Source organism: Monopterus albus, unplaced genomic scaffold (assembly GCF_001952655.1).
Source record: "Monopterus albus unplaced genomic scaffold, M_albus_1.0 scaffold127.1, whole genome shotgun sequence".
In the NCBI taxonomy this organism is placed as follows: Eukaryota; Metazoa; Chordata; class Actinopteri; order Synbranchiformes; family Synbranchidae; genus Monopterus; species Monopterus albus.
Genome location: NW_018128007.1, coordinates 3,156,515 through 3,168,570, shown reverse-complemented (window position 1 = coordinate 3,168,570; position 12,056 = coordinate 3,156,515). Strand labels below are relative to the sequence as shown.

The 12,056-nt window shown below is 40.0% G+C and overlaps 2 protein-coding genes across 2 annotated transcripts in view; both read left to right on the top strand.

Annotated features, from left to right (window-relative positions):
- Window positions 1–3,228, top strand: part of trip13 (thyroid hormone receptor interactor 13) — a 7,523-nt gene extending 4,295 nt beyond the window's left edge. Inside the window, exons 10-14 of the mRNA XM_020612834.1 lie at window positions 285–391; window positions 1,870–2,023; window positions 2,297–2,409; window positions 2,536–2,605; window positions 2,695–3,228. Of these exons, the coding sequence (XP_020468490.1) occupies window positions 285–391; window positions 1,870–2,023; window positions 2,297–2,409; window positions 2,536–2,605; window positions 2,695–2,790 (540 nt within the window). The 3' untranslated portion in view covers window positions 2,791–3,228. The remainder of the gene's footprint in view (window positions 1–284; window positions 392–1,869; window positions 2,024–2,296; window positions 2,410–2,535; window positions 2,606–2,694) is intronic.
- A 3,988-nt stretch (window positions 3,229–7,216) lies between these two features.
- nkd2b (NKD inhibitor of WNT signaling pathway 2b) overlaps window positions 7,217–12,056 on the top strand; it is a 23,630-nt gene continuing 18,790 nt past the window's right edge. Inside the window, exons 1-3 of the mRNA XM_020612829.1 lie at window positions 7,217–7,535; window positions 7,656–7,682; window positions 7,791–7,882. Coding sequence (XP_020468485.1) covers window positions 7,511–7,535; window positions 7,656–7,682; window positions 7,791–7,882 — 144 coding nt within the window. The 5' untranslated portion in view covers window positions 7,217–7,510. The remainder of the gene's footprint in view (window positions 7,536–7,655; window positions 7,683–7,790; window positions 7,883–12,056) is intronic.

The following is a 12,056-nucleotide window of genomic DNA, read 5'->3' as shown; positions in this document are numbered from 1 at the left end:
GGTTGGTAGGTGATCAAATACTTATTTCATGCAATAAAATGGAAATAAATTATTTAAAAATCTAAGAATGTGATTTACTGGATTTTTTTTTGTAGATTCTGTCTCTCACAGTTGAGGTGTACCTACGATGAAAATTACAAATCTATTCATTCTTTGTAAGTGGAACAACTTGAAAAATCGGCAGTGTATCAAATACTTATTTTCCCCACTGTATCCCATGTTCAGGAGTGTTTTGCTGTGACTGAGGCTGTTTCTTAGTAAACTCGTCACCGTGTTGTGAATAGGTGGAGAGTCTGACAGCAGCAAGGAATGCCTGCCAGGCTGGAACGGAACCTTCTGATGCCATTAGAGTGGTCAATTCTCTCCTCACTCAACTGGACCAGATCAAACGGTCAGAAAGCAGAACATATGTATATTATTAAAGTGCCCGTGGCATGCTCATTTCCAGCCATATAATTTTTAATCTTGGGTACCTCTAGATTAGCTTTGCAGCAATCATAACGTCAAGAGGTCTGCAATTATTTCAGAATGATAAAACCTGAGAGCCACCTCCTATAAACAAGAGGATAGTTGAATGCACACACCTACTGTTGCAGGTGTTGTGTTGAAACACATGTTGATAGGTGAACACTTTTCAACACAAGACCAGTCAGGAAGGTGGACAAGGCATAAACAAAAAACACTGACAGATGAGCTACGTTTTCGACCATTACAATACCTCAAATCCTATCTGACATGATTGGAACCAGAATATGGAAGTGGACAGCAAGGCAAACCACAAGGGCATTAATTAATTTGAATTTCTCCTCCATAGATAGGTAAACAACAGTATATGAATCAATGAAAAAAGATTTGTAACACTAATAGGTAATTGAGAAACCCCATATTTTAACTGGCATAATGTAGACCTAGTAACTTCTCCAGCCCTACAAAAATTCTCTACCGAAACAACGCATTAACCGACATGTAACTTGTATGTGTGTGTTTTTTCTTTTGTTTCTTTGTTCGTTTGTTTTTAACTTACCGTTAAGTCCCACTGAGTAGTGGAAACATCACTCCCTTTCAAGTAGCTCCAAGGTCGGTAAATCCAACTGGTGGTCACTGCATCTTCCCCCACACGACCACATACAGTCCCGAAGTAGTGGAAATAATTTCAACAGGTAGCGTAGCACCAACAATAACATCATAGGTGGTCAATCCACTGGTTAACCAGCAACACATCACATGCTGCAGGCACACTGGCCTCAAGCAGTCAAAATAAACAGATACTGTGCTCTGGGGGAATCCAGTCAGGTAAAACAACGAATCCCAGTACAGGAACATTCCCGCACATACAGTAACCTCAGACCCTGTATTTTTCTCCATATTCTCCGGTCACAGTGCAGCAGCAGGAGGTAAAATATATCCACAAAACCGCATGCAGTCAAAAAAAACCTCCACTTTTAAAAGACCAGTTGATGTCAGGTAAGCTCACATGAACTTGCAACTGCCTGGTGATTAAGACCATTCAAGGAGGTCCTTAAACTATCACGTAATACTTAATTTTGTTAGGAAAAAAGCCTTACAAGCGAGAGTTTGCGGGATGTGTATAAACCGAGTTGCTTCTACAACATTTGTACTCCTCATTTTTTGAGCTTTAGGTCACGTCTAAGATGATAATTCACCATTGTAACATTGTAGATAAGTCAGAAAATAAGGAAAAGTATGCCATGGGCTCTCTCCTAGAGCATATGAGGCTAGAGGCCATAGTTTTTTATTCTTGCAATCACTCCTGATAACTATTTACAATGGAAAATCTTACTGTCAGACTTTTATTTTGTCATGTTTACACAAGTTTATTTCATGTTTACTTTTGGGCTTACGTTCCAGACATTCAAATGTGGTGATCCTGACAACATCCAATGTGACAGAAAAGATTGATTTGGCATTTGTGGACAGAGCTGACATCAAGCAGTACATTGGACCCCCATCTGAGGAGGGCATCTACAACATTTACCTGTCTTGTTTGGAGGAGCTGATGAAGGTGACCAAGCAGTAGTTTACATTAGTAGCATTCATTCATCGCTTAAACACATTTGCTTTAACACACTTTCATTCTTTGTTCCCTGTTTTTTTAAGAAGTGCATCGTAATATTAAAGCAAAACATAAATTATATGCATCACAACAAGATAGTAATGTTTAGCTTTGTTTTCAACGTGCTGCAAAAATAGTCATAAACAGCAACACTATAGATTCAGTGGGGTGATGTGATAAATTTGAATTTCCTATGTGCTTTACAATCCATGCTGTGTGCAGTGCCAGATCATTTACCCACGGCAGCAGCTGTTTACCATGTTTGAGCTTGAGATGATGGGGTTTGCAGAGAGCGAGGTGTCTGAACACAGTCTGATCCTGAGGGGTATTGCTAGGTGAGTACAGCCTCCCATAATGCAGTTGCACCCAAATCACAGTGTTTCTGTGCTGTACTTGTAACAATCAAGTGCCAGTGAGAAATGTAACATTCAGAGGCTAATGTTTTTTCTTTTCTTTTCCAGGAAAAGCCATGGCTTGAGTGGAAGAGCACTCCGGAAGTTACCGTTTCTAGCACACGCACTGTTTGTGAAGGTAAGTGTTTGATTGTGTTCTGCAGTGTGTAAGTGAGATTTGAAAAAGTCTATTGTTTTGTTTTTTTTTTTTACGTAATTTGTCCACAGACACCAACGGTGACTCTTGAGAGGTTTCTGGTGGCTATGGACCATGCAGTGAATAAACAGAGGGCAGAAAAAGCTGACCTGGTCAACGGTGTCTGAACTTCTTACAGTGGCCAGTGGCTGAGATGCGTTTGTTCATGAACTCTCAGTCCCACAACTTGTTTGTTTGTTTGTTGTTCAGAAAAGTACAACCTTTGCATCTTCTTATAAAACTTAATCTGTTCATCTGGCAGTGCATTAAATATGTTGGAAGTAACATTGTATAAAAATGTTATGTATAATCTAAAGTCTTCGTGTAATGTTTTGGTGCTACTGTATTAAAAGACCAAGTCTATCTTTTGTAGATGTAGTGGTTATAACTGGCTGAAGATTAACGGTTTACTGTACTTACTGTAGCATTGTTTTGTGTTTATATGTTTTAAAAAGGGATGTTTCTCTTGGACCTTAAGTTTTAAGCCTACAACAAATTCTCCTTAAGCTCTGGATTGTGCATTCCAACTTTGTTTTCTATAACATTGCAATAAACGATACTCTGTGCCTTTGTGTGTTGAAATCCTGCAGTTAAATAAATTAGATGGATTTTGGACATTTTAACAGCCTTTGAGTCACCACTTGGTGGCGCACATATTCTGTCGAGCAGTTTTTACACAGAAGTTATGTATTTTATGGGATGCAACTATCCATCAATTATCTATACTGCTTAACCCGAATAGGGTAGCAGGGTGCTGGAACCAGTCCTAGCTAACATTGGGCGAGAAGCGGGGTACACCCTAGACAGGTCGCCAGTCTATCACAGTGCTGACACTTGGAGACAGACAACCACACACGCCCCCACTCACTCCTACGGGCAATTTAGAGTCACCAATCAAAATAAGCTGCATGTCTTTGGACTGTGGGAGGAAGCTGGAGTAAGGAACCCACGCAGGCACAGGGAGGGCATGCAAACTCTGCACAGAAAGGCACCAGGTTGGGCCGAACATTCTTGCTGTGAGACAACAGCACTAACCACTACAGCACCATAGTCTCAATAATAAATATAACTGAATTTATACATTTATGGCAATTTCACCAAAAACTGAAACACTGAGCATGCTAAACATGTTAAGGATAATCACCTTTATTTGTCCAAGTATGTTACACACAAGGAATTTGTTTCCGGTACAGAACCGAGGCAGCTATCTATGGCACCAACTCAACCGATGGCTCCAACCATCAGGGGCAACGGGGGGGTTCAGTGTCTTGCCCAAGGACACTTCGACACGTGGACTGCGGGCACCGAGATTCAAACCCCTGACCAGGAGACAATTGCTCTACCCACTGAACCAGTTGCCCACACTAGAGTCGAAGTGTACCTAATAAAGTGGCTGGTGAGTGTAGATTGTATTTGATCTTAAGCCTGTCTCATGTACGTTATCTGCATAACTTTGCACAATTAAAACCAGAAAACTTTGCTTATACTAAATGTAAATTTGCAAATGTGCGAGCTAACAAGACCAATTCCATGTTTTCAGTTATTCAGCTAACAGTCATATTTATAAGATAGGCCCCTGCATTGGAATTCCGATAGTCATTTCTATATTTGTTGTTGCCGCCATTTTGACCCAAAAACAAAACTGTTGAAAGATGATTTAGTTTTGAAATGCCAGTCATACGCACAGTTTACATGGGCAAACGAGTGGCTCCAGTGTTCGTATGAACATGTTTTGCATTCTGTGAATGCTCTGCTGCTTTGCATGTCAGCTGCTGGCCTCAGACAATGTGCCCTTTGTTTGTTGTTGAGCAACAGCTTCACTCTGCTTCATAAGGTGGATTCTACAGGCAGTTCCTGAATGTAAAAGAAAAGCAAACACTGAGTTCATTTTTATTCACTCGCTTCATACTTAATGATATCACTGTCACCTTTGAAATTACCTTTGTTGTGAGTTTTACTGAGCACATTTTACGAATCATTTCAGTGGATTTGATTTTACTAGCAACAGTCCACATTAAGATCAAACAAGAGATTTATACTCTTTATATTTTTCTTAAGTATTGAGCCAAGAATGGATTTCCCCTTGTGCATAAAACCCTCATTTCACTAATAAAAACCCCAACTGTATGAATGATCCCTTTTTGTCACCGTATTTTCGCACAGTTGTTCAGTGCCAACAGTTTTCATTTGTCAATTAAGTTTTATTGAGATGAATCACATGAGGAATTCCTTCTTTTGTCTAATCTCATCAATGACCACAAAGTAGAGAGAGGAAAAAAAGTAGAGTAAAGAAAAGTTGTAGGAATGGGCATGGTAAATAAAACCATAATTGCTCTGTCTGGAGGCCTTTTTATTTTTGACTGTAGTTCATCCAAAATCATGCAGCTGTTAAAAGGCAATCAAGACAGAGAGGGAACATAAGTAAAAAGCCTTATTGTTATAGGGTTTTATCACTGTTTCAAGCTGTTTGAAAATGTCAGAAAACTCCAAACAAAACAAGGACTCTGATGATTATCCTCTTAACCATTCACATATATGGCCGAAAGCAAAGGAGTATCATCACCTGTGCCAATGGTGATTCACAGAAGGAGGGGGTTAACTTACTGTATGTATGTACCTAAAGGCATGTGAAGAAGAAAACGAGCCGAGCTGCACTTAAAGCCATGGAAACTGTCACTCAGATTAACTTTAGATTTACATTACTGGTTTCAAAGTCTTGGTTAACATAACTTCAGTATAATGATTCACATCCTTTGCAAACACATAACACAAATCCATTAAATGCTCTTCATCTACATGACAGCCTTTGATGATTAAACCGGTACTTTCATCCAAGTGAACATTATCTTTAAAAAGGCAACATCAGCTCTATTTTTACTCCCAATAAAAACTTTCCTGTCAGAAACAGTTTTTAGTTCTGGTTGAGTTCTGAGATTTCAGCATGTTGGTCATTCATTTAAGTGGGATGTTAGAAGAAGTAGGAGAAAGTGGATGAGGGAAAAATACCTTGTTAAGAGGTAGAGGCCTGGGAGCCAGGTTGTATAAAGAAATGGTAATTAGGCAAGGCAGGTAGCATCAAAGAGCTGCCATCAATGGGCTATGCAAATGTTGGCACATCTTTGTCAACCAACTGAGAGACCTGTGTCTGTAATGAGTCAAATTGACAGGAGCAGCTACACAGGCCTGGCTGCACCCCACGTTCATCAAAGTATGGTGGTGAAACTGGGGCACTATGATTCAGCACCATTCATCTCAAAGAAAATAAGATGTTCTTCCAGTAACGCACAGATTAAATTTCTCTGATGTTCTTCCAGGCACAGTTTGAGCAATAAAGACAACATTTGGTGCAGGGGCTGTAATTTCCTATATCACAGCAGCACTTTGGAGCAGCGAGTCAATGAGTGAACGTTCTACACCAAGCGTGTAATAAAGGTTTATGATCAAAGTAACAGCTTGTCTCCTTTTGAATGGTTTAATTTGCACAGGAGTGGAATCCTTACACAATACTAACAACACATACAGGTTTTCATACTGGGCAAAAGGTTGGCTTGGTAAATTAATATTCATAACTCTTGGCATGTGTCCTGTGGTGTAGCCCTGTTTTAATGCCCTGCCCAAAGAAACAATCAAACTTTGGATGTCTGGTGAGCTAAAGTACAGGAGTCTTCTTCCTGGTTCCTTTTGTAAAAACAACAGTTTAGTTTGGTTTACATATAAATAAATAAATAAATAAATAATGGAAATTACTGTCTAATAGGCAGCCTATCAGTGGTAATTTTACACAGTAGCAGAAACTTGATGGGCCTATAAATATGATTAATAAAATAACGAAATTAATTAATAAAATAATGAAATTGTATCTGTTGTATATTTAGCTAAGCTATGGAAACTTACACCCGCAGAGAAAGCCGATGTGTTTTTACAGTCAACTGCGCAACAACTGCGTCAAGCGCAACGGAATCTAAACCGGAAACTAAATAAATCTGCTTTTCAAAATAATGGTACATTTGGGGAAAACGAAAATTAAAAACTATGGAGGAACAAAAAAAAAAAAGAAGAAAATTTTGAGCAGAATTAAAATATTGTAATTAGCCATTGCAATTATTTGGTTGACCTTATGAAGAAATAAACGTAGCCTATTGATTGCAAACCAAATAGCCTAAACATAAAAAAAAATGAATTGGCTAATACTGCTGGTAATAGTTTAACAAATGTGTCAACTTAAAACTTGGGCATTTCTCAGATCATGGACAACATACATGAGAGAGGAAAAGACTGGGCCACATTCACTGACCTGCAGTCTGTGATTATGATATGTGCATGCTATAATTTAATAGAGCAAACTATAAATCAATCACTTTGTTCAGTTTTCTCTCTGAAGCCATTTTAAGACATGGCTTTGGTCTATATGCCAAGCTGTAGCCTAATATATTCCATGTTATGATTTACATTCTCTCTCTTCGCATTTTGCTGCCGTTTCAACGTTTCCATCAATTAAGTGCTTTATTTTCAAAGCACTTTACCGGAAGTGCTAGGTATGTCCTGACACTTTGTGCTCGGTCGCTGCTGTTCTCAAAACGCTTCCACGTTCAGCTGGAGCGAGGCGTCCTGCGACGGAGAGCACCCCTTGTCTGCCGCTGACCGTTTAACAGGCTTATCTTGTTTCTACACACAGACAACTGATGCTTCAATGATCGCGCAGCTTAATTACCTTCCTTTGGATGAAGTTGGAGTGTTTCTTTTTGCAAAACACACACACACACAATGTGACCATGTTTAGTCAGTGACAGTTTTACCCTTGTCGGACTTCAGAATACCTTTATTGATCCAAGGAGGAGCGACTTAAGAATGGGCAAACTTCACTCAAAACATGGTAAGAGATGTTGTAGACAGTTGAACGCACTGCAGTTTAAAAGCAGACCTATTTGGATGTAGGCTACAAAACTAACGATTGTCTATTTTGCATCCCTGTTTCTGATGACGGGATCTAAAGCGTGCAAGCGCAGAGAAAACCCTGAAGGTGAGAATCAATTATTTCGTATGTTGAAGGGTTATAATGGATGAGAATCTAATTAACCATAGTTCGAGATGTATATCTGCTCATGCATGCATTTTGTCCGTGTGTCAGGAGACAGTTTAGTTGTGAACGCCTTCCTCCGGCGAGGGATGGAGGAGTGTGAGAGGTACAACGCGACGGATCACAAGCTGAAGAACTTGCAGGTATTGGGCTTCCTCCTCCTTCTTCTTCTTCTTCTTCTTCTTCTTCTTCTTCTTCATAGTGACAAGCTCCAAAACTTGTTTTGATCTGCTGTTTTAATAACAGTTAAACAAGTTCCTCATACTATCAAGTTCTCTCTGTTCAAATGCTCAAGACTTTGTGGAAACCAATATGACTTCCAGGCCAGAAAGCAAAAAATGCAGATCTATGAAAATGAAAGAAGCTCTGGTTTGTTATAGCAAAGATGCTTTTCCACCCTGTGCTACATAAATTGTGAAATATAGAAAAGCTATAAAGAACCATTGCATTTATGTGACACGGACATGTTTGTTTAACAGTTTGAAGACAACTCATTAGGAGAGGAAACAAAGGTGTGCCGGGTGTGTTTGCATTTGTTGATGTGATGGATCTGTCAAGCACTTCAAAGGTGACTGGCTGAAGCTGTTACATTGCTGTTTCCTGAAAGATGAGCTGAGAACTTCTTGAGTTAAGGGGGGTAAACTGTATTCACAAGCATGTGTGAGAACATGCCAGTGTCTTTGCAAAGTTGTAGGTTGTTGTTCTTTCTGTGATGTCTGGCTCTAGTACAACACTGCTGTGGTTATTCCCCTGCCAGCATCATTGGATGGGTTTTGACAGCCATGAGCTCTGTGTGTGAAGCTACTTGGCAAGGCAGCACACACACAGAGACTGGATGGAAAGGTAGTCATTCCTCAGACTGAGGGATATAAAGTTTGCTCTTGTGGCTGCTGGCATCATGACTCAGGGCTGTGTCTTTTTCCTCAATGCCTTCCATTCTAGTGTGGCTCACAGTGTGCAGCCTTCTGTGGCATACGTGTAACATTACATCACTTCAATTAGCGTGGCGTTCTGAGAGGTATGAGAGTCCTGAGACACGGTGAGAAGTTCACAGAGGCACTGACAATCTGTGAGGTGGGTGGTTGTAATAGTGAGAGAGTTATGGATTTTATCAGGGCTATAAACCATGCACCCGGGGCAAATTAAAAGAAAACTCCAGACGAGCCTGAGTTCACATTCCCCTGAAGGGAAACCACCACAGGCAGAAGCCTGACATTTATTAGTAGGTGGGTCCCACCCTCACTTCTATCAAAGTCATGCCCTTGATTTATTTGCATCATAAGGTAGTTACAGTAGACCAGAGTTGGATCAGCATGTAACTAACCAGCTCCTTACCTTTCATGTTTTCTCTGAAACAGACTTGATTGATTGAAAATTGTCTGACTGTTACATTGTTATAGTAAATCATATTTCAGTGTTTTTTCTGTATCAGAAAATGTGTTTTATTTCTATACTCCTGTAGCATTTTTTTCTGCTCCCGAGAGTTGTGGGATTCCTTTATACATGTGAGAGATCACAATTCTTACTCCTTTTCTTTGTCTTATGTCACAGTAAACTGAATGTATTTGAGTTTTTGCCTGCTCAGTAAAACTAGAATTTTGAGTATGTCAAAAATTTAAAGACTTAAAGCAAATGATTAATCAGTAATGAACATATTGGGTTTGCTGTAGCCTTAGTGCAAAGCATAATGCCACAAAAACTGTATCATGAATTACGTTGATACTATGAAGCTCTGTTGCATATATGATCATGTTAAACTGTAGAGGTTAATATGTGACTGACTGCTCATATACGTTGACAGTTCTGTTTGCACTGTTTGAAATGAGCCTGTACATACACACAGTGATGTAAAGAGAGATGATGTCCCTGAGGATGTTTTTGATGTCGTATTTCCCATCTAATAGACAGACTTTGAACACAGATAGGGTTTATCTCCCATTTCCTTGTTTGATCCCACATACTGTTAATTAATTCTTTGCTAGCATTGGATTACATTGTCACCTTTCCAGACATAATTATTGAAATATGAGTTCTTAGATGTCTGGGGTTTACACTGTGATCGAACAAGTCCAAGTCAAAAAGGGGATAACAATAATGATACAGTCACAAGGAAAAGTAATGCTGCTGTTTGCGATTTCCTGGTTTTCTGCATACATTGGCCATGAAATGTTCAAAGTCACAAATATCAATGAACATAATATTTATAAGCTTATAAAACACAAACAGTCATGATCTTTCATTTCTTTATTGAACAAACCCATTAAACATACAAAGTGATTGTGGAAAAAGTAATGGCAACACTAGGCCTCTGATGTCACTAAACATCAACTGGAGTCGGGTGTTGGCAAACCTGGAGTCCAATCAATGAAAGGAGAGTGGAGGTGTGGTTTAGAACGATCTTGACTTATAAAAACTCTCAAACAGCATCAGCGTGCTATTCACAAGCAGCATCAGCTGATGTGAGACACGCCTCACAAACAAGATCTCAGAAGACCTACAATCAGGAGTTGGTGATTTGTATGTAGCTGGAAAGGGTTAAAGAGTCATCTCCAAGACTTTATCTTGGAGTCTTATCTTTATATTCATCAGTCCACAGTTGGACATATTGTCTGTAAATATGGTGCTGTGGCTACTCTCCATAGAAGTGGGCGCCCAGCCAAGATCACACCAAAGGCACAACACAGAACGCTCAATGATATAAAAAAAACAAGCCCTGGAGTAACAGCTAAAGACCTGAAGGATTCACTGGAGTTGGTGAACATCTCTGTCTGTGAGTCAACCTTATGCAAAATATTGAACAGGCATGGTATCCATGGCAGGACACTACCAAGGAAGCCATTGCTCTCCAACACAACACTACAGCACACCTGAGGTTTGCCAAAGACCTCCTTGATACTGCACAACACACTATTAGGAAAATTTCCTGTAGACAGATGAAACAAAGGTAGAACTGTCTGGGAAGAACACACAGCACTATGTATGGCGTAAAAAGAGAACCGCATACCAGCATAAAAACATCATCCCAAAAGTGAAGTACGGTGGAGGGAGCATCATGATTTGGGGCTGCTTTGCTGCCTCTGGACCTGGACCACTTGCCATTGTGGAGGGCAAAATCAGTTCCCAGGTTTATCAAGAGATCCTACAGGATAATGTCAGGGTGGCTGTCTGCAAGGTGAAACTCAGAACAAGCTGGGTGATGCAGCAGGACAATGACCTTAAACATCAAAGTAATCGACTACAGAATGGCTTCAGAGACACTAAATCCACCTTTTGGAGTGGCCACGTCAGAGCCCAGACCTCAACCCAGTAGACATGCTGTGAAATGACTTCAAGAGAGCCGTTCACACCAGACATCCTAAGAATATGGCTGAGCTGAAGCAGTTCACTGAGGAAGAACGGTCCAAAATTCTTCCTGAATGTTGTGCAGGTCTAATCCACAACTACAGGAAGCGCTTGCTTGAGGTTATTGCTGCCAAAGGTGGTTCAACCAGTTACTAAAACACCGTTGCTAGTACGTTTTCCACCATAACTTTGTAGGTTTAATGGGTGTGTTCAAGAAAGACATGAAAGATCATGACTGTGTTTTATCAGCTTAGAAATATGTTTGATGTTTGTTGATATATTTGTGACTTTGGTGAAGATTAGATCACATTTCATGGCCATTTTACGCAGAAAACAGGAAACTGCAAAGAGTGTCTTAACTTTTTCTTGTGACTGTATATTTACTTTAGATTTGAATTTTTTAGATCAAGTTCAGCCACATTTTCTTCTCTTGAGCACTTCAGCATGTGGATCTGGCCACACTGTAGTTTCACCACTTAGCTCTGGCTGATGAACTGCAATGACAGTTAAAATGACTTATGAGTTCATATGGGAGCAGATTGTCCAAACACACTATTTAGCTCTGACCATCCCCCTCCTCATTGTCAAATGGGGGGGTAGGATTCCTGAGCTGTCTGGCTGTGACTTCAAAGTTTAGAGCTGGGAGTTATAAAAGGGCTCTGATATCACTAGAGCCTCCAAACGCTCACCCCTCTATCCCCCCTGCCTGTCCTGGGGGATGGGCTGAGCGATGGAGTACTACCGGCAAAAAACAAAAAAAAAAAGCACTAACAGAGTCAGTCTGCAAACCATAAATCTCTTCAATAAACCATGGTCACTTCTATTTAATAAATTGTGAATGCTGTGCCATGCTTTAGCAAGAAATAACAAAAGATCAAAGGATGGAAAGACTTGTTCAAATATTGATATTGCTGCAAACCATGATTCAAGACTGCAGCTGGCAGGTTGTCATCAGTAGCCTACGTAATCCTATAC